The sequence below is a fragment of the Periophthalmus magnuspinnatus genome, chromosome 12 (assembly GCF_009829125.3).
Source record: "Periophthalmus magnuspinnatus isolate fPerMag1 chromosome 12, fPerMag1.2.pri, whole genome shotgun sequence".
In the NCBI taxonomy this organism is placed as follows: Eukaryota; Metazoa; Chordata; class Actinopteri; order Gobiiformes; family Gobiidae; genus Periophthalmus; species Periophthalmus magnuspinnatus.
In genome coordinates, this window is record NC_047137.1 from 5,614,995 (window position 1) to 5,638,695 (window position 23,701).

Below are 23,701 nucleotides of genomic sequence, written 5' to 3' on the forward strand. Positions count from 1 at the left end.
CACATAATCAAATAACCCTTTCTGGATTCTTCACAGAACAAAAGTCAGGAAATAAATAATAACACTATTAATAAAATAAATAATAATCAAATTACCCTCCCTGAGTTCGTCACAGAAAAAAAGTCCTTTGCATAAACTTTCAGAACATAAACTTTCTGTTCAAAAGAAAGATATAAAATAATACACTACAACTTCATAAACCTGATGCAATGTGCAATAGTTTAATTAGTGGAATGTATACTGATTATGTTTTGATAGCACTCTGAAGGGTGAATGACAAACAAGGAAGTAATAGGAGCATCAAAAACAAAACATTTTAGTATGTTGTTTTGGGTGAATATAGCGAAATACAAATATAAACTCCTTTACACAGAAATCTTCTCAAGAACTTTGGGTGAATATAGCATTTTCACAACAATTAAAATAACATGGCAATACTGAATCTCTTATGTGTACGATCACTACTCCATAGAAGTGTAATAGCCCCTCCTTAACTACACATTTTCAGTAGTCTTATAACTAACTCCATAACTAACAATTACCATCCATTTCTTGTCTTTCTTGAAAACACATATAGTAATTTTCCAAAAAAGATGAAAGACATCAAGTAAAAGTCCCTCCTCCCTCTCTCCTTTTTCAAACCTCTCTGGTTGGCTGTCATCCCACTTCTCTATTACGCTGTGAAATCTGGAGGAAAATATGGCAGCACGTAATACGATAAGACTCAATAACAGAAGGGGAGTTATCCTTAAAACTTCCTCCAAGCAATTTCACAGGTTGGTGGACACGAATGGATGAGTGCCGAAGGATCCCATGTCCAGGAATTATGTAGTGCCATGTTAGTAAAAGGCTATGTGGTAAACAGTATTGTGAAACGGGATGTGTGGAAGCATTTTAAGAGGAAGGATGGGTTTCACGCTTTTTGATGATTGATAAATATGGAGTTCTCTAGTCCTGTCAAGAAGGGATTGTTACAGATCTATGATTATAGCATGCAGTCAATATTTTGTGGGCAAAAATGTTGAAATAATGTAGCTGTTTTCTGGTATTAAGTAATAAACTATATGGTATGGAGATCGATATTTTACATTTGCATTATTGACCAAGCTTAATAAGAGAAATAGGTCCATTGACTTCTTGTTCAAAACTGTAGAACTGATTGTCTCAATAAAACAGCAAGTAAACAGTACTACCCGGACAGGGATTAGAACAAAGGATGTTGTATAACCAAACATAATGTCATAGATAGATAAAGAATAAATCAATAACTCAAGTAAAACAGAAATATGCCACCTTGACTGCAAATTGTGCAGTCTAACACAGTATGTTATGTGACATAGTTGGAGGCTGTCCAGTCTATCTGCTGAGATCCACAGCCGTACAAATTATGATAAATGATATTCAATCAATCCTTAGAGAAGATTACATCAGCATGGCAGAAACACTTTTACTTATCAAAGATTTTTTTAATACTATTCATAGATTGTGTTAGAAGGACTAAGTGAGTGTGACATCACCCATAGCATTCGGCTCCAGTCACATGAAGCTCACCAAGGCTATAGGGACGAATTTGGAGCCGAGTCACATATTTGTACTTCCGATCGCAAATATCATAGCAACCAAAGAGCCAATCCAAAGTGAGGCTGATGAAGGTAACATCCCTTCCCGCCCGCACTGCTGGTTTAGAATGGAGCAGGCACTTAGCAATGCTGTCAATCAAACCTGTTGCTAATGCTAGTGGGAGCGACTTGGGAGAAAGAAGGCGTCTGATTCGTCTATTATTAATGTTCATATAAAAACCCACAATCATGTAGACCCGGTCAATATGAACAGTTTAAGCCCAAAATGATGAGGTTCACTGCAGCAGTTACAGAGAGAGGGGTGACAACTTTTCAATGGAAAGTGAATTGGAGCCAGAGTTGATGGAGTCGTTAGCTATGTCCATTTATATATACGGTCTATGGTGCTATTGCGAGAACAAACAATCTATTCCTCATGTATGATTCAGCTTTATAAAATCAAACTTTCTTAATAATAAAGCAAAGTTAATTAGACAGATGCAACAGGGTTTTACATTTTCTGAATTAAAATGACCGATTTATTGTTCTTACCATTATATTGTGACTTTAAACAAAATCACAGTTATTGATTAACCAAATTATCTTGACATCCCTACCTAAGAATTTATCAGAGCTCACACATACACTGCATTGCCAAAACTCTTAGCAGAATGAGTTGACATTGACATTGACTTTCACCTGCTTCATCATTGTTATGAAGTCTATCCCACCTTAAGACTCCAACAGTTGGCGCTCTGTTCCTGCCCGTTGTGCTATTTCCAGACTCCCACTAACAACTGTGAGCTATGATTACAATTAGCACAGTGACAGACCCCTGCCGCTAAGTTATGACTGCGCTTAATGCTTTAATTACAAGGCACGCTCCTATTTGAACATGGCTCAGCGTGCGCTCTCCAGTCCTCAGTGGATTTGAAGTGCACAGCTTTAGACACTCTCACTGTGCAAACTATTAGTTAGTTTTTGCTATAACTTGGCTAAAATATTGGTGGGAAGGATCATCATTGCTGGAAAGTATCCATTCTCCAATTCACTAATGCATTTAGTTGGTTCCATTAAGCTACATGATGGTACCTAAAAAAGTTTTATCCTAAAACCAACCAATCACTTATTTAAACAATTAAACATTGAAACTATAGAAAATTATAGATTAAAATTAGAGATCAAAGAATATTTCGAGCATATAGGGCAGATATATGCAACATTTTGGATATCGGCTGTAATTTTGTCTTCAAGGCCAATATTTATTCAGGCACTTGTTTGAACGGCTACAGCTGAAGGAGCTGAAGGGCCTCTCACAACAGAAGAACGAGACTTGTAGGCTCTTAGAAGTTTACTAGTTTTGGAGAAAATTTGTAAGATTTATTTCCTTCTCTCTAGCCAAAGTAAGCAATGATAATTTAATTAATACCACATTACTGTAAAAGGAACAGTAACTTTATAATTTGTCGTTATTGTCACTGTCAGATTTGTGAGTCCGCAGCAAGAACTACGAGTGCTTGTTTAGCAACATGAACACATGTGGTTTTGCTCTTGCTCACTAAACAAGGCAGTCAGAACATTTGACAAGATACAACAGGGGAAATAGCGCCGTGCAAAACAATAAAAAATTGGGCTTTAGTTTTATAATCCACTTGGCTAAGGTGGCTGTGACAGCACCAAAATACAGTCAGTGGGGACATGTAAGAGGTTCAATATTAGTCTATGCAGATTTCTCAGTGTGTCCTCATGCGCGTGAAAGTGCCGTGTTATAATTTTTTTTTTTTCTTTTTGAGAGGAAATGAACTATTAACACAGTGTATTCCACTCGTTTCTCTGAAGATTTGCTGGCACAGGAGGCACATAAATATTCATTCTAGTGAAAAGGTGCATACTGAAAGGCTTTTTAAATCATAAAACTGCCTTTGTCAGCACACGGCACAGTTTTAATAAATTAATAATAATAACACTGCCCAGTTAGTCTTCTCTTTAAATAGGAAATAATGTTAAATGTTTGGGTTTCTTTTTGAATTGTTAACTTTAAAACTTATTTCTTGCAGGCAATGGCTGCACAAAAGCCAAATCCAATATGGGACCATTTCACCCAGTCCACACCAGGGAAAGCAAAGTGCACCATCCATGTGAGCATCGGAGCAGAAGTGGGGAAGAAGAACACTTCAAACATGAAATCATTTTAATGTCCATCACCTCTAAAAATATCAAGAGGCAACTAAGAATAAGAAACAGCAAGCATCAGCCTCTAGCGCCCTAAGTAACCAATAGTTGTACAGTTGTTATTTGAAGCCCAAAAAAGTGGGAGAACACTGATGCCTGCTCTAAAAAATTTGAAAAAATTTTGAGCATCTCACTGTGCATGTAGAGCCAAGGTATGGTCTAAAATCCGAAAAAAAAAATTATTACCACACTCAAGTCATTGACAACATTTACAAAATAGATAAAAAGCTGTGTCAAAGAACTAATTTCTTCAGAAAACAACAAACCCTTTCTGTCCTTCACCGCAGATTGCTGGTCTGGGAAAACGTCACTGACATGTCACTTTATAGATCAGGACTGGGAACAACGGCAAGTGGTGAATACATAAGTGAGCCATTTTTGGAGATGCTTGAAAACCGGAATATAACATTGGAGCAGGTGTTTGTGGGGATTTAAAGACAAACATGCAGCATACTCTGACATCAAGCATCAACACTGGACAGGGTGCACAGCATGCGCCGTGGACTGGGCATGCAAGGATGGTCACTGTTCAGCACCCTATGATCAGTCGAAACAACTCAATAACATAGCTTTATCCTGGGATGGAACATTCTAACAAGTTTCATTGCTATGATAGAGGGCCCCCTTGTGGGTAAACACCAGAACTAACATCTAAACATTGTATTGAAACGCGAAGCATGAGGCAGTCTCTGGTGCCGTAAAGGCGATTATAATCATGTGCAATGATTATGATTATTAAGAAATGCCATGAGCGATTAACCTTTTTGATCGCGATTAGTGATATTATCATATATCGTCCCCTCCCTACCGCAGAGTAGTATCTGGCAAGAGTCCTCCCCAGCTTCACTGAGCCAGTGAGCTCTTGCAGCCTCAGACAGATTAGCCTAGTGCTCTGCCCTGACAGACACATCCACGATCTCACGCTGCCCAGATCCTCACCTGCCTGTGGCCTTGACTCCGGCACCCAGTGCCAGCTGGGTAAGACACAAAAAATTTAAAATGGTAATAATACAGGCTCATGAAAGTTGCAGTATATATATTTCTAATCTTCTTTGTTTTCTGTATAACATTATTCATACTGTTTATATTTTATAATACATAGTTTCACAGCAATGGTGGTTGGCGCAATTTTAGGCAGGCCCTGAATGCATCATCTACATGTGGATCAGATCTCCATGAGGATCGTGTCTACAGTCCTTATGTACAGCTGGAGGTTTGTGCGCGTGTAACTACCAATCTGTAAGTGTGAAACCAGTGTTGTCTGTGTGTAAAACAGTTTTGTGCATCTGTAAAATGACTTTTGCGCATATGTTTTGAATGGTTCACATGTATTTCATATTGATAATTTAGCGTCTCTCTTATTTTTGTGCTTGACTACCTTTAGTCAAGCACACATTAAGATTTACACATACAACTACCGAAGTCACAGACAAATACAAAAAATACAGATGCAACTAACTGTTACAGAAACTCAAAATATTGCACTTGTGACTGACTACATTAAGTCACGTAAAACTGTTTTGGACATGTTTAAATACATTTGAATGGATTTGCTTCCCATACATTTTTACCCAACTATATTCAGAGATGAGGAGCCAAAAAGAACGAGAATGACTGAGGAGGATCAGCCCACCCCATGAGTGTTGGGGCAAATGTATACCAGGAGCCCAGGGAACAGCCTCCACAGAGACAAATAAGAGCTATACCTGCGGAAGCCTCTGATAGATAGGAAGACTGGGCAGCCATTACAATGGTGGAAGCCTGGAAGTTCCTGTCTGTACCCCTTCATTGGTTCCAAGTGAGAGGCTTTTTAGCGTCTTTAAGTGCGGAGCATTTATGTGACAAAGAGGAACCGGCTCACGGAGCCAAATGCTGAGGCTGTTTCATAACCATCATAACCTGCCCCTGCTGAAGTGGAACCACTGAAAGAAGATTTTCCTCTATAACCAAATAACTCAGGAATTATTTTTTTTTCACATTTTGCAGTTTGTTTGTACATTTTTATTTATTTATTTTTTTTTAATCCAAATATTAAGATTTTTTTTTGCTTACAGTTTTATAAGTTTTAATTTATTATGGTGATGGTTGGTTTATTATGTCTTTACTTGCACTGAGATTCATTGTTTTTATTTTTTATTCTGAAAATTAAAAATGTTATAAAAAATTTGAAATTCGTTGTAGTATATGATCACTGCTTTATTTTAAATTCATCAAAATAAGAAAACTGGCATTGAAAATCAGCTATTATTATCGACCATTGTCTGGCCAAACTTAGAAAAAACCTGCATCGACCAAAAATCCCCATATCAATGATTCATTTATTAAAATTATAAATTAAGCTTAGAAATAATTTATCCATTATTAAATAAATACAGCATAGATAAGATACACTATGTAACTTTTCTGGTAATGTCAGTGTGTCACAGTTTGGTAATAAACATATCTATCTCCATGGGCACAAGCAGGGGAGACCTCAGGTCAAGTTATATATAGGTCAGATCTGTGTAGAGGCAAGTAAGACTGTAAGCTTTCTTCCTAAGGTATGTTTTTAGCAACATGCACTGGGAAAAGGTCCCGCTCTGTTCATACAGGAACGAGACAGCTTTACAAGGAGCCCAGGACCCATACTTTCAGAGCAGCCCCAAAGTATACCACGAGGGACACAGTTGAATGCCTTCTTCACATCCAAAAAGCACAGGTGGACTGGTTGGACAAAGTCCAATGAGCCCTCGAGCACCCAATGGAGAGTATAGAGCTGGTCCAGTGTTCCGTCACCAGGATGAAAACCATACTGCTCCTCTTGAATCCAAGGGTTGACTATCGGTTGGACTCTCCTCTCCAGTACCTTGGAATAGACCTTACCGGGGAGGCTGAGGAGTATGATTCCCCTGTAATTTGAACAAACCAGAACCTGCAGCAAGCACTGGGGCGGTTTGCAGCCGAGTGTGAAGCTGAGATTGACAGATGGATTGTTGCAGCACCTGCAGTGATGCGGTCGCTGTATCTGTCTGTTGTGGTCAAGAAGGAGCTGAGCCCAAAGGCAAAGCTCTCGATTTACCGGTCAATCTACATTTCTACCCTCACCTATGGTCATGGGCTTTGGGTAATGACTGTGCAAACGAGTGGTGATAGCAAACTGTAGAGCACAGACTTTATAAATTTAGTGGGTAGCACATCAAGGCAGCATGTAGATGAACTCAGACTGATGACGATCTCTTGGACAGTTTGTCAGTAACAGGTGCAAAGTGAGTCAGCTGTAATTGTCTAGGTGGCTGTAGGGCTGTTATTTGTGTTTTGGAATTGATGGCATTTTTAATGTCTGAACCTTGTCATTAAAGAATATTAGACTGTTGTGGTAAAGAAGGAGCTTAGTTGAAAGGCAAAGTTCTAAATTTACTGGTCAGTCCACGTTACCCTCACCTATGGTCTTTAACTTTGGATAATGACCGAAAGGACAAGATCCTGGATAAAAGCGGTTAAAATGAGTTTCCTCCGCACGGTGGCTGGGCACTTTTAGAGATAAGGTGTGTAGCTCAGTCACACAGAGCAGCTCAGAGTGCAGCCATCCTCCATGTGGAGAGGAGCCAGCTGAGGTGGCTCAGGCATCTGTTCCACTGGAGGGACTATGTCTCTCAATGGCCTGGGAACACCTTGGGATCCCACAGGAGGAAATGGAGGAAGTGTCTGAAGTGAGGGAAGTCTGGGAGTGGAAGTGGAAGAAAATAGATGGATGTTTTTAGCAATATAAGATTGAATAAATGCAAGATAGATACCTTTAATGCTATACTGTTCGATAAGTTACATAATGCACCTTTAACTCACAAATAGCGACAATATAAGATTCAAATTGCAGATAACACCCCACTTCATGTAATATTCATTTTGCAAAGAAAGAAAACAAAATGTTAACATAACACATGTGTATAGGCCTCCTTTATGGCCATTAAGTGTGTGTTAATATTCTCATATCTATCCATGCAATTACAAACATCATTAACTTTTCTGCTCAAAGATTTGACTCTGACCACCTACTATAAGCATATTCAGGCCACAGTCTGCCTATTTTGTTCTATTCTGTCTGTCTCTTCTCCACATGGTGTCTTTCACCTATCACTTTGTTAGTTATCAGCCAGGCCGTCCTCCGTGATAAGGAGCTAACAAAATGTGCTAATGGGCTAACTGCAGCCTATTACACAATGGTGATATTTGAATTTAGAAGTTAGATAGACGTTTAGCATGAACTAATCCTAAAGGCAGTATGTGCTACACTGATGAGTAGTGGTGTCAGTGGTACAATGCCAGTATTTTTGTACTATGTAATGGACCAGGACTAGGTTAGACCTAGACCAAACAAAAAACGGATTAAAAAGTAATTGAGGCAAAATGACAAAAAATCAAGACAATCTAGACTAAACCACCACTTGTTTGCCTCCATGCAGATGTTATTGGTTTTCTTGGAATGTCCCACTGTCTGGCATTTTAATAAAGTGTCTCCATGGAGATAAGCAAGTGATGCCACCAGGCCAGTTACAGTTCAGATTGGTGCATATATTTATTTATTTATTTATTTTTAGTTATGTTCTAATAAAACACCAATTCAAAGAAATAGACAGGTTTAATGGAAAATTACAGAGAAAACAATAACATCTCCATGGAGACAAGCAGGTAGTGGATTCACATCAGAAAAGTTATATAGTGACCATTTAAACCCAGTCAAATCTACATGAACTATATCATTGTTGAAAAGATCTCCATGTAATCCTTGTGCAGTTCTATAAGAATTCTATATAGCAGAAAGTGATTGACCCCACTATTCATGGGTTTCAGCTTCCTGCTATGTGCAACATTGTGAGGGCTTTTCCCATTCAGAAGATAAAGTATATTGTTTTAAATGGTTAATTACTATGGCAATTATCCAACTGTTTCACCATTCTGGACCCATGCCGTATTGTAAACTTTTGAGCAGGTTAAGAGCAGGGTGCATGTGCGTGAACAAGCAGAGAACAATGTGGGCCTGTGACCTCCTCTGTCAATAGCCCCTGTTCCCAAACAGCGACAGGTGACTCAGCAGCTCTCCTCCGGCTTAAAAGGTGCTCCGGATAAATATTGGGATGTACAATGACCTGCCCAGCTCAAGCAAGGACAAGGACACTTTCTGGATGATTCATGCTTGGGAGAAATACTTGAATGTTCTGTAAACTTTCAGAGTGCTCTGGTCTGCTGTCACCACCTGAAAACACGATCTTAACCACTACAGGTGGTATTGTGATTTAGTGTGACTTCTTAGCTAAGTGAATAGGTCTTCTTTTGGTCTGAATGGAAATGACAGAAGTGGCAAAATGTGTTAACAGTTAATGTGCTACTGAGGCAGTTTGAACAATATGCTAGAATTCAGCTGAATTAACCTGTGATGGTGAAGGACAATATAACGCTTTTGAACATGTATAGTACTTAACCCTTTATACAGAAGACCACTTCTGTATAAAGGGTTAAGTACTATACTAAATGGGTATTGTTCAGGAAAAAACATACTGATATACAAATATTAATATCCAATTAAACTAAATGGGATAACTTTTTGGACATGGTTGTGTCCTATAATGTCTTATATTCTATTCAATATCCTAATATATAAACGGTTTCTATGCAGGAAGCCCTCACAGTGAAATATGTTCATAGTTGATAATAATATTAATATTACATATTTAACGCACCAGAATACAAAAATGAGATAATTGTTGAGTAACGCCCCCGGACCCCTCTGTGTACGGGTAAGGACTACTGATATAGGACACCACCCAGCACCCAAATATCTAGTAGTGGCCCTGTTAAACAGCCTTCTGTCTAGGAGGAATCTTATTCAGTATTATATATTATATATCACAGCATCAAAAAGTACTGTTCAGGTAGAGGTATCATAAACACAATCACAGCTGTGATGCAACAAGCACCAGGAAGAAGGGAATGAAAGCTTTATACAATTTTGGCTGTTTGCTGGTTATCACTTGAATTTAAGGCCTATTAACATTTCACAACATTGAGGGATTCTGAGTCATAATTCCGGTGTTCCATTCCAAAACTGATATTGAAATAAAGAGGTCATAGCAAGGTTAGAACAGGGAGCCCACTAGTATTGACATCTTGATAAATGCTCATTTTTGATTTGCTTTTAATGGAAATGAGAGTCAAACTGCATGCGTGCATTTGTTTAGTATGCGTATCAATTTGCCTCTTAATCATTAGCTTTGCACGTAATCTGTTTTCTGTCAGCCCACTGTACACCCAGATAATCTAATTAAGCACAAGCACCGTGGAATATTAGATGATAAAAATAGTCTTCCAGCGCAAACAACCATTGTATTAATAAGATTGCATTCAAAACACAAATATAGTGCCAACATATGTGTAGCTTTATATGCTAATTGCACAATTTTGAGAGTTATTTATGCCCTATATTTAGTAATTTCAAACTTCCATTCTGCCTAATGTGTTAGACTCAACAAGGTGGTGTAGAAATGTTAGACTACAGACAGCATATAAAAATATTGCTACAGGTTTCTTGGCAGCACTCCCATGATGCAATTCCCCCACATATCACAAGGTGCTCCACTGTGGTTTGAATCTGGCATGTTGTTTCAAAATTACTTTAACACACCATAAATAAAATCAGCTTCAATTTCCATGTTGTTGCTGAAGCAAAACAAATTTTAAAGGTAGCATACAATGTAAAGTTTCAACATAAGAAAATGTATCCAACTTTACTGTGCCACAGAAGTTGAGAAGGACAATTCAATCAGATATGCAGTTATCGAAAATCAAAGCAAAAGTAGTACTTTAACTGCTGAGTAGTAGTAGTAAGAACTGGATTAGCTGGGGACTTTTGACCATTCAAAATGTTGTCTACTGCCTTGGGTACCTTAATACTTTTACTTCAGAAGATTTTTTCATCAATTACTTTTACTTGAGTATTTTTTGTTCCAGTATCTGTATTTCTACTCAAGTAACAACATTGAGTACTTCCACCACTGCTGAAAGTCATACAGAACTATAGCTGATTTGTTTTGAGTGAGACAATGTTTTCTACTTTACTGTGTTACTTATTTAGTTACTGAAAGCAAAAATATGTTTGGAGGATTCTAGGTTTACCATGATGGATAAATGATATGGTTGAACATAGTTCAACAAGCCACAAAGAAGCTTGAGAAGAAAATCTGTGGGTTTCAGAGATGTAAAATCTGAATGGTTGCCAAAAGACCAGGGGAAAAAATCCTGTGGCTGAACCCCATTAATGCAATTAAACTTTCTTGCTCAAGAACACAATGCACAAAGCTTTGAGTGAGCATCAGATTATCAACCTCAAATGAATTGCAATTGCATTAACAATAGGTTATATCAAATTCTATTTTATACTATTTGTTATAACCTATTATAAGAACTCAAAGAGGTTGGAGGGCAAGAGATAAAACTTTAGTCCTTAAGTGGCATTAAAGTGCCAAAAAAAAAAAAAAACAAAAACTTGCCCGGTGGTTCTAAAACTTTTCACTTGAAGCAGCATCCAAGAAAAGATTTGGCCCTCTGAGGCGGGACCAAGTTCTTGTTTTGCGAGTGTCAAGTTCGTCTGAAGTCTGAATCAAGCCCCAAGTCAAAGACAGACAAGTCAATGTCAAGTCCAAGTCTTATGCATTGACTTTCAAGTCATTTCAAGCAGGGGAGACAGGTAGTGTGATACAAATCCAAGTTTGATCTCATCCCTACTGACAAAATGTTTTTTGGTCATATCGGCATATCTTGATACACTATTTCTCCATTTAATGTAACACTTTGCTCAAACACAGACACTGCAAACTTTTTTCCACCCACTTTTGGGTCGGCTTTATAAGGCTGTAACAGAATGGATTTAACTAATCACAGTGAACAGGGAGTTTTCAGAAGAAGATTTACCTAATTTACCATTATTGAATTGTGATAAAATTGGGATATTTATTTTTTGCCATATCGCCCACCATTTCAAATATTTACACCAAATTACCAAAGATAAGCTATCTTTGACAAACTACGACAACCTAAGATATGAGAGTGTCAAGCTCTGTGTTACTGGTAGTCCTGTCACAATAATACATTTCGAAGTGCGATATATTGCTGTTGCTATAAGTAAATATAAATGATAATATTGAAACAAAACTATAAAGCAGAATAAAAAATAAAAAAAATGATTGTAAATGTACAAAATTAAGTAATTAGTCTGTGTCTATAATGAGTCATAGATATTTATAATCCACACCTTCTAGAGCTCAAATCTCATCATGGTACAGAATATTTACCAAATATTCCCCAATAGTACAAAAGAAGTCATGATGAATATTTACTCTCAAAAATGATTGTTCCATCTGTCATATATTGAATGATAATTCGATATAGTAATTCCCATGACAGGCCTAGTCACTGGTTGTCAAGTCCAAGTGGAGTTCCAATTCTTTGTCCCTTTTATTAACCCAAGCCTTCAGTTATCAAAATAGTAGCAAATCTTCAAGTATATCAGACCATTATTCCACCACTTTGCAGACAATACAGAAATAACATCCGAAATCCACACACAGGATCCACTGTGCTCCTGTGTTGCGCTCTACAAATCTGAGAGCGGTGAATACCAAAGCACCTGCTCGCACCTCAGAGAACTCGAGTGAGAGCTGACAGGAGCACGGCTGATAACTGACAGTTCTTCAGAGGTAGCAGTAGTGTGAAAGCCCACCCTGCAAGAACCAAACTGCAGACAGCCCCGTGTGCCAATGTGCATGTCTCCGTGTGTGGAGACCTGTCAAATTCCCATATTATATTCACATTCCGAGCACAGACTTCCAACTCGGATATCTCCTCTCCAAGTGTGAATCGGCAGCATTATGCATGGCTGCTTCTGTTATGCTGGGTCTAAGTGAGATCTGAGATGGTTGTAGATGACCATGTTAATGATTTGACGGAAATAGTAGACATGTCCGAAGTAATGAAGCCCCCAGTGTGGTGACTGGTGAAGCAGGAAAGAGGAGATAGTAGTACAAACATTTAGTTAAAGGCCTTTTTCCCCATGTATTTGTCTTGCCCCGATACAGATACTTTTTAATTTTGCTTTACTAAATTTAGGCCTGTCACAATATGAAATTTTGAAGCACAATATATTGTTATAGGGATATACTGCGACAAATGATAATATTGAAACTACTTTATCCCACTGACACAATAACAATAATACAGGATAATCCTAGTAAACACATTTTTAAATAGACAATCTCATTAAGAAGCCTGGGCTGCAACAAATAAGAAGAATGCACCACTAATTAGCCAAAGAAGTTACTTATTTATTAAAAGAAAAAATATCTCAAATCTCCCCACTTTTACAAAGAAAGTCTACACACGATCAATTTTCAGTCCCAAAATATATTGTTCCAGCTTTCATATGCTAAATGATAACTCAATACTTTCTACTTCACCACACTGTTGAATAGGACTGAAAAGTAAAAATATGTTTTACTATTGTCTGAAACCTGCTGAAAAGGTTGAGGGGGTTATTTTTTTTTAACACATTTGGAGTTTCTCCGACCTGGTATCTGTACTTTTACTTAAGTATCAAAATTGAGTATTTCATCCACCACTGGTTATAACTAGACTGTCTGTTAAAAATGTAAAATGTATAGTTTGGTAGAGCTTGGCCTTTGTGACATTTATTTTACTATGTGTGTTTATATTGCAATGAATTCAACAACATGCATTCTTACTGTAAGCAGGCTTGGCTCTCCACAGATCTGACCTGTAACTTGGCCTGGTGGCTTGTCTCCTCCAGGCCAAGTTACAGGTTACAGTTTAAAGCCATACTGTCAAGGCAGAGCAATAACATCTCCATTGCGTCAAGCTGAACCAAAAAAATTACATAGTGCACCTTTACACAAAAGACAACCAAATTATTACTTTTGTGGGTTTGTGGGGTTTACACACACACTTGTCCATCAGGGAAATTGCTTGAAGCTGCATTCAAGTCACAGTCTGCCACTTTCTAATGCACACTTGAAAACTCAGAAATCCCATAAACTTTAAAGTGTTCTCTGCCTGACCCAAAAGTCTGTTTATACCTTCTGTTGTGTAACTCAGTGACTGGTTGAAGCATCAGTAATTGCCTGACTCTCAGACGAACCAGAGAAAGAGACCTGGGAGATCTCACTTTTGAATGCTACAGTCATTCCGTGGTATTGACCAGATATTTTGGTATCGATCTGCCCATCACTAGCATTCAGGCTGGCTGGGCTAGACTCTTGGACTCGGAGACACTGTTTCTGTACTTATCTATAGATGGTTGATTTCTCTTGCCCTAATGTAAAAAATCCAGGAGTGGCATTAAAAGCACTGTACCTGTTCTTTACAGACTTAAAAACATGAAAAAAAAACTAGTTCATTTTGAGCTTTTTGCAGTGGTTCAAAGTTCCTTACTTACCTTTTGTATTCCAAGCACCCCAATTATTCACCACAACATGTTTATAAGCCCCCCAAGCCCCCCGAGCCATAAACAAAGTAATGTAGTCTACTCCATTCAGCGAAGAGTGCAGTGAGCAGTAGTGAGAAACTAAACAGCCACTCCGTAAGAGGCAAAAGACAAAGTTAAATCTGTCAACTGGACAAATCGTTGTAAGAATGAAGACATTTCCATAAGACAAAGGACCAACACCGGTGTGAGAGCTCCTTTGGACCCCAGTCCGCCATACATTTCCATCTCAAAGCCTCTAACCACTCCTTTGAAGATAGTGAAGTTCAGATTGTAGCCAGTGAAAAGAAATGGTTTGAGAGGGGAGTTAAAGAAGCTGTTTTTGTTAGGACAGGTAATCCTTCCTTAAACAGGCATGGGGGCCTGAGACGTAATCTCTCACAGATCTATGATTCCATCCTCAAACCCAAAGCAAACAAAAAGAAACAAAGAGAACAATGGGAGGACTAGGGTTGAATAGGGTCGTTAAGGCTGAAACTGGAGACAATAGCTGTTTACAGTTTCAGTGTGGTTAGCCCCTCCCTTCAGACAGATATAAGGCAGTGTCCACCAGTAATACAACGATTTGTCCAGTTGACAGATTTAAACTTTGTCTTTTGCTATGTTTATAATCACTTTTCACAAGGCAAGAGTGGAGTTTTTCCCGTGATGGTAATTCTAACAACATGCATGCTAATTGCACACTTCAAGATTACTGGAAACTCTATCTAATTAGATGCAGGTAACACATCCGTGCTGGGGCAAGACACATTTTGCTCAAATACATAGTTTATGGTTATCATCTCTGTAATTATAGGGCCTATCCACATAAAACAAAAACTGACACAAAGTTCAGCTCCTTCTCTGTCAACACAAATTAACTAAGGTAATTTATTGTTTTGAAACGTGGAATTATTCAAATATACAAGCAAAATTGTTACCACCAGAAAAATATTAACATAGAAAATCTGTTGATCCAAGCCCTAAAAATAATGATTGCTTATTTCCTTCCTTTTGAAAGTATTAAATTGACTTCTAGAATATGCACAACCTATTGAAAAATGTTTGAAAAAATTACCCACAGAAACCACAAGTTGCACATTTTACCTCTTAAATAAACAGAATGTAATGCTAGCCAGCTTGAAGGATAAATCCCTTAAATGAAGCTTGAACATAAGGCCAAGAATATTATGGTACTTTGTTTTTACGCTACGTTACGGTCTCACAAATCAACTAGGTTAATTTTACGGCTGTCCCCTACCTCCAGGACAGATGCCTCTTGTTCCATTTGTTGGGAGGGAGCGTGCTTCGTCTCCTGCGACCCGCGGTCCCCTCTGCTTCGGACACATCTGGCAGCGAACATCTGGGGGTTTTCATTAGTCCCAGGGTGGCTTGGTCTGGAGAGGGGATGCAAGGGGAATGGGAATTAGACAAATATATCAAATCGATTGCTTTTGAAGAGAGGGTATTTTATTTCTATGGGGTATTAACTGCTAACACATAACATATTTAGAGCACCATGTAATGTTTTATTGTTTTGAAAATGCTATATTTGCCCAAAAACACTTTCACTTCTCCCCTCCTGTTCCTCTTCACGCAAAGTCCCTCCCCTTTTGGAGCGCTATCACAACACAATCAGTCACAATGAAACTAATACAAAGTGGTTGTGTACAGTTTTGTACCATGGTTTTGTATATTTATGGAAAATTGTCACCTGGGAGCATGGATGACGTAGACTTGTGGGATGACAAAAACTCACAGCTAACCATAATAGGGCCTGGGAGACATCGCTAAATTACTGAAACCTGCATGGATGACATATAAAACCTCTTCACGCATGTTTGCAGTGAGGGGACAACGTTTTAACATGGTGGAAAAATTGATTTCGCATAATAATCTTTAAAGGTTAACTATGTAACTTTTCTAATGGAGGTTCTTATGGAGGTTATATTGCTTTGCCTGGAATGTCACAGCTGTTTTTATTGCTCATGAGCTCTTACTGTGGTGAGGAGGGGTCGCCTCTCGACTGAACTGGCCTGTAGCGTCATCTGCTCGTCTCTATCGACATTTTTTAATGGCATACTGTGACTGTGAAACATTCCAGTGAAAACAACATCTCCATGGACACAAGAAGGTGGCAGACCGTGAGCTTTAAGTCATGTAATAATGTTGTTACTTCATCGAAAACATACCTGGAGTTGTATTTTGTTTTATTTATTCACACATGTTTGAGTAATCCTTTGTTATTCATCTTTCTACATCTCCAAAGCTCAAAATGCTCTGTTCCATCTTGTGATTAACACCTACCTTTACCTTTTTGTTCAGCAAAGACTGGCAATTGAAGGTGCATGGAGTTTAAAAACACAATGGAGCACTTGTATATGTATTACCACATGACATCACACAGTGGAACAGAATGTTTTCTGTTTGAGAGAAGAACTCAGAACAGCATTATAATATCAAATCAGAAAACAGTGTAATATGTGCCTTTTAACCCTGTAGTGGCGGATGCTATCGTCGCCGATAGAGCGCGGTTGGGGACTTTCCATTACCGTAACTCCACAGCCAATTGTGCGATCATGTAAATTCAAAGTGGAGGCATGAGGTTCTTTAAATATTTTACTGTCATTACGGTAATCTGCCTCGAAGGTGACGAATGAGAGAGCAGATGCTGTGGGGATTTTCTCAGTCACTTAGTCGATGCGTCAAAGAAAAAATACAGATGCATATGTAAAATTGAGGTAGTTGTGTGAAAAAATGCAGTACATTCTGATACTTCCTTCAACATGATTTTTATGGCTAAAAAATAATAAGTCTAGGGGAGCTATACCGGTCTATAGTCTGCTCAGTCCTTAAAGGGTTACAATTTGTAAATGCTCACCGGGAAAACATGGAGCACTCATTTGTCCACTGCTGCAAGTTTATAATTCACTCTGATCACACTAGGAGAGGGATTCAACTGCACAGGGTAAGAAACAGCTGAGCAAATATTAGATGTTTAGATGTATCCTCTTTCATTTTAGATCAGGACTGATACAATTTATGGTCAATCCACTGCAGATTAGCTTGTGTTGTTTTATTGTTTTGTCCACTACATTAAAAGTACTGTAGTTTTGATATGTTTTTTGCGCTGTAAAGAGAAAGTGACTTGTGGACGATGCATTTCCTAACATTACTTAAAGCAGACCTATTCTGCAAAACTGACTTTTTAGAGTTTGGGGTGATTTGTGCATTTTAGCAATCTTTACTTGTTTATTTTCAAGACGCCATATTGCAGATCAACTCTCATTTCCACCACCACCGGCAGGCGCCCATTGCTCTGTACTTACTCATTCTCCAATTTACTTTTCGTAATCAATGATGCCCCTAGGATTCGGCAGTGTTGCATAGTCATTTCAATGCAAATGAGAAAAAAATCAGATCTTCACTAGCTATCCATTGGACTTTTACTGTGACGTCTCCCATTGGGCATCGCAGTTTTCCATAGTGGAAGTTTTATTAAGTTGTTTTAGATGAATTTTGCTATTTAAAATGTCCAAATCACATAAACATCCACAGGTGCCATAGATTATAACTATGTAGCAGACACAAGCACAATATGTCTTTAAATTCAAACGCTCACATTAAAGGAATTCAAACAGCTACTGAAAACGCATTCCTGGTACAGTAGATGGTTAGAAGCTTTTTGTTGCTGGCTCAACTAACTGTGCCGGTCTCTAATCTAAGAAAGACTTTTTTAGGCCACTGAAACCATGCTGCAATGTCAGAGCGATTGGACATATGGTAGATCCTTTTTCTTGGGTCTTGAAATGAAAAATTGAAGCTCGTTTCTTTGGGTCATAAATTCTAGATTGGATCAGGCGCACTGGGTCAGAAGAAAGACTGGCCCATATATTTTTAACCAACTTATTGTTTTTTTTTCCCACTGACAGAACAGATTACAATCATATTTGAAAACTTTCAGAACTTTGTCTTGTAATCGTTCAATTTATGTCAGCACATTGTCCGAGATGGGCAGTACTGAGATACACTTACTCAGTTACATTTACTGTTAAGTGAAATTGTACGTCTTTGAGTAGTTTTCCGACTGCTTTATTCTGCTTCTACTTGAGTAAAAATGTGTTTAAAGTAACAGTACTCTTAGTTGAGTAAAATTTGTGGTTACTCTTCCCACTGTGAGGCTTTATGTTGACAATAATGATTATAACAGTTGTATTTGATTTCATTTTAAAATTTTTGAGGCCTATAATTTGAAAATACTAGATCTTGTGCATTATTTTTTCTCATTTTACGTCTATCCAATTACAACAGCTTTAAAATATAAATCATATATCACATCCTTACTCTCACTATTACTTTTGGACTTGTACTTTGTATGTGTACTTTAGTAATATTACGTTGAAGTATTGTAACTCTTGCTCGAGTACCATTTTGGGCTACTCTATCCACCTCTGTGCATTGTCTGACGAGGCCGTGGGGGGGTTTAACAATATTAGTAATGTCATATATCTTGCACATACCTAACACTCCGGTCTCTTTGAGTCCGCCGAACTTCTGCATGGCTTTGATGGCCTTGGTGAGCGCCTCCTTGGTCTGGAGCTGTCCAGTTACAGGGTCAGGGGGCGGGAGGTAACCAAACTTACTCAGCCAGTCCTGGAGCAGAAAGAGGAGAGGCACAAGGAAGCGGTCAGGAGAAGTATTTTAATGACTCCAACTATTCTAAAGGCGCTAAGAGGGGCAAACACCTGTTCATGTTGACACACTGGGAACGATGGTATGTATAGCTGCTTGTTACATGAAGGAATGCATTAAATTGACAGTTAAATTCACAGTTGCTCACATCCAAGACTACTGTTTATCTATTAATGTTATTTTTTTAACAATGGCATACAGTCACTTAATCATTGGACCAGCAGTGATCAATTCATTTCGTACAGACTTTATAAAATACTTTCTCTAAAAAAAAAAAACACGCATTGCTGTTGCATAACCTGTTCAAAATCAAAAATCGACAGTAGTACCAGCGTCACGGTACTAAAAAGTTGATTTTGATACTAAAGAAAATTCTAATATCTCAAACCACAATATTTTTAAAACTATGGAATGTAATTTTGAATATAAATTTATAGCAGTTCTTATGTTAAATCTCATGGATCAAGCCCAAAACTAAAAACGCAGATTCAGTTTTGTTTTGAGAGCAGTTTTATTTTTGATAGTATCTGGGTATAAATTTTGTTTGACAACCTTAATCTACAGAATCTACAGAAAGTATGTCGTTTCTATATTGTATTTGCAGCGGAGCAAGCAGTTTTTATGTTGTCATGGTCTGAGTGAATATGTTTTTAGATAATGCAAACCGAACTGAGCTGCTTGTAGCGTCTCTTGTGTTTAGATCTATCCCCGTCTCTGAAAAGCCCTCCTCCTGTCACACGCTCGGTGCCAACGCGCTCCGGCAGGTTTGAAATGGGCCTATGATCAGGGCTCATCTGAGGTGAGTGGCACGGATCGATAGCATGGCAGTCGTTCAGCAGCTACAAATCTGACCAAATCCCCTCACCTTAGACTTAGCTTAGCGGCATTTGCCTCCTGATCCCGGGATTTGACTACTCCCACCGTCTCGGGAAGTGTGTGAAACAAGATGAGCCTGAACTGATAACGCTTTAGTGGGAAGAATGACAGAAAGATATATGAAAGAAGATTTGTTTGTACAGGTCAAATTGAGGGCGGTATGTTTTTGGAAAAATAAATTATGACTTTTTTGTCAAGTATTGCAATATATGTTTAAAAAGTAGAATTCGGTTCAGAGTTCAGATTGTAAATAACTCCAGACGCATTAACATTTCCGAGAAGACTAAAATATGAACTGGTAAAATAAAAATAATATCAGAGCATGTTTGTAGAGGAAAAAAACTATAGATACAGCAACATTGTTCTATAAAAAGAATATTAAACACTTAAGTAGAGATTGACGATATGTTTTCTTTCTTTTTTTTTCATAGCTGATGTAAATTGTTTATAATCCAGAGTATTTTTGTGTTTATGTGTTGCAGATTTGTATAATTTCCCCCAAATTGTGTTATTTAAATTGACTAAAAACTCACCCCCAGCCCTTTTTACAACAAATCTTTACCACTTTTCACAACTGCTTAAATAACTCTTTGTGTGTACTCTTTAGGCAGCAAAACAAAATATAAGATACACTAAAAAGTTCAAATATCGGCCCGACGTATCGCTCTATTTTTACACTTAAGCATATTATTGTCTAAAATAACCTATCAATATCCAAGTTATTCAACCATCAACTGTACAACATTGAGGCACTACAAAAAATACAACAAATACAACAAATAACAACAGTGCAACAGGAAGGTACACATGATAAATATGCCAAATGCACATAATAAGTTGTAAATGCTTTATTGGATTGACTATAGATCTATGATTCTATTATACTCAAAAAGAATACATTATAATAAGAATAACTGACAATCTCCAGAACAGAATGGCGGCAAAAAAAACAAAAAAAAACAACAACAAAATGCATGTATTTAATGTCAACTCAAAATCCTTCTTGTTATCAATGATTTCCACATTAATTAGAAGTTCCTTTTATCCAGGATTGATAAACCTCTTCAATTCGCATTTTGTTATTCATCAGTTACACAGCCACAGACATTTATTACTTACAATGACTGAGATCCAGCTTCAAGAAATGTGCTGGATGTGTATTTGACTTTACAACTGCTGAACTGAAATCCCCAGGTGACTGGTCCAGCTGTGTTAAAAGAGGCCTCCCAGGGCCAGCTGAAGAAACCAGAGTCATGCAACCTTCTTCACATGAACAGAAATACAGTCTGGCTTTATGGGTGATTTTGTCTCATAAGCTTAAAGGGGCTGTACTTGATGTTTGTCATAGTTAGCTTGTGACAGATGAGGCTAGTTAAAGCTGGGGTACTTGATTTTCACCATAGGTTTTTTTGGTAGGTATAGATCTAACTCTAGCTCCCACAAATCCTTTAGCACATCATCCACATAATATCCGTATTCATTTTTGGGGGCAGCTTTTGTCAGACAGCAAAGTGAAACTGGGGTGTCGCCCAAGCGCAGCAAATCAGAGCACTGTTTTTGGCACTTACATCTGCGTGGATTAGAAATAAAAAAAATGCTACTTTATTATTAGCTGCAGACAATCGTAGACCAAACGCTATCCCAATACTCTCACTTTTCTAACGCATTCTTATGAGCACATTTTACATACAGCTTTCAAGGTCCAGTGCAGAGTTTTAGCAAGAGCTGCTTTCATAATATACTGAAAGGGAACAAAGCAAATGTTATACTATGAGGTTATATTTAAAAAAGAAGAAAACCAGGTATGGTCTCTTGGAATCAGGTGCGAATGAAAAACTTTAAAATTTTGTTTCATGATGTTGCCTGAATGGGTTTATATTTCAGATGCACAGAACCTAAATCAGTGGTCTCCAACCTGTAGCTCAGGAGCTATAAGTAGCTCTCCACCTCCTTCAAAGTAGCTCACCAAGGGATTTCTGGATTATACGTATTGTACTGAATAACGAAAATGTAATTAATTACTACTGTAAAAGTGTAATTTTTATGTCTAAGTTTGTGAACAAATAAATGGATAATGGTTTATGTCAGGGGTGTCCAAACTACGGCCCAGGAGCCAAATGCAGCCTTCAGAGCAATTTATGGTCACCCTGCTGGCTCAAATGATCATAAGCAGATATTTTTGCTGAAATTTATGGAAATGTAAGTCATTCTGCCACTATAAACCCAATGACATCACAGACCTAAAATGTCCCATACAGCATTGACTAAATGTTTGTGGGCCTCCACTTTGAATATGTTTAGATATGTGTCCCTCGGTGAAAAAAGTTTGGACATCCCCGGTTTATGTTTTATAAGCATCTAACTGTACCCCTTCTAAGCCTTGCCGTGGGTCTTATATTTACTCAGTCTCTTCTGACTGCTAAAATTAGTATCTCTCTGCCATTTCTGCTGTGTAAAGACAGCTCACTGGAGGAAAATGGTGGGACACCCTTGATCTAAATTGTACATCTTCAGTGCCTTATAAAATGTTCACAATTGTATATTTCTCTTAGTTCAAACCAATTATGTTAATCTGATTAAAGGCATCATGTCTGTTTTTTTTAATCTGTTATGAAAAACATAACCAGTTTGTTTGCAGTTTGCAGCAGTGCAAATATAAGAGCTGCTTTTACAATATATCTGTACTAGGGAAAACACTTAACTATGTTACTTGAAAAAAATCAGGTACTGCCCCTACAGCTGTTCCCTGACAACAATTTTTTACACTTAAGTCAACATGCAACTTTTTCCATTTCCTCTTCTTCTTGGTTTGACCCAGAATCAAATTTGCTCTCCATGGATATGCTGTGAACCAGTCTTCAAAATCACATTTCCAAAATGAGGACACCGAATTATTTTCTTTCTGTTAGCTGTGTTCTTGTGATGGATTACAGCTGTACCGTCTCTTTCTCTGCTTCCCCACACAATTCATAAACCCGCTACATCCAACTTTGTCAAACCCACAACTAATTTAAACTCTGACATTGTTGTTTGAAGAAAAAACACCATTGTAACTGCTCCCAACAAGCACAATACACCGAAAGATCTCACATGGGAACACGCATTACAGTAAACTGAATCAGACGGAGGGTAAACAATTACTTCTGCAACTAAACAATATGGTGGAGATAGCAAGGAGAATTATGGGAGCTATAAGGACAAATGAAGGGGGAAGTGGGAGCCTATGTGTATAATTTACATCTTGGATTTAATAAAGCATAAAGTAGTGCTGCTTCTCTCATGGGGCCCCTGTGCCTGAAATATGAGATGAGGGAGAATGAAGAGTATTGAAGGGCCAGAGGAATTTGGCGAGAGGTACTGTATCAAACCTCTGATTATCTATAAAACGTAATGAAAAATAAAGGTAGTGATTGCGAAACAAATGTATAGACTTGCGTGAGTGCACAAGGATAAGAAAGTGAGTTGTGTAGTTTGTCTTCGCAATTACGGTACTCTAATCCTGTGTTCAAGTCAAGAAGGAGACCAAGACATTAGATAGCTTGGATAAGGAAGTATTAATAGGAAGATATGTAGCGATGGTGAGGTAGAATGCTGTTGGATAAGCTTTACAAAGCTAACCCAGTGACAATAATAAGAATGTTGTATTACAGGTACAGTAACTTTCTGGAGGTGCCACGTCACCTGCATGATTCCAAGAAATAGAAAGGTAAAATTTATATACTTCAGAACATTCTCCATTGAGGTAGATACCTTTGGCAATAATCACAAAAAGGCATAAAACGTAACAGGCTAATTAAGAGTCAGGTTTTGATATGCAAGCTTGGTCACAGTTAGGACG

General features: G+C 38.0%; 1 protein-coding gene across 1 annotated transcript in view; it reads right to left on the reverse strand.

Annotated features, from left to right (window-relative positions):
* LOC117379214 (matrix metalloproteinase-17-like) overlaps nucleotides 1-23,701 on the reverse strand; it is a 136,344-nt gene that overhangs the window by 64,309 nt on the left and 48,334 nt on the right. Inside the window, exons 2-3 of the mRNA XM_033975892.2 lie at nucleotides 18,816-18,948; nucleotides 15,557-15,692 (exon numbers count right to left, since the gene is read on the reverse strand). Of these exons, the coding sequence (XP_033831783.1) occupies nucleotides 15,557-15,692; nucleotides 18,816-18,948 (269 nt within the window). The remainder of the gene's footprint in view (nucleotides 1-15,556; nucleotides 15,693-18,815; nucleotides 18,949-23,701) is intronic.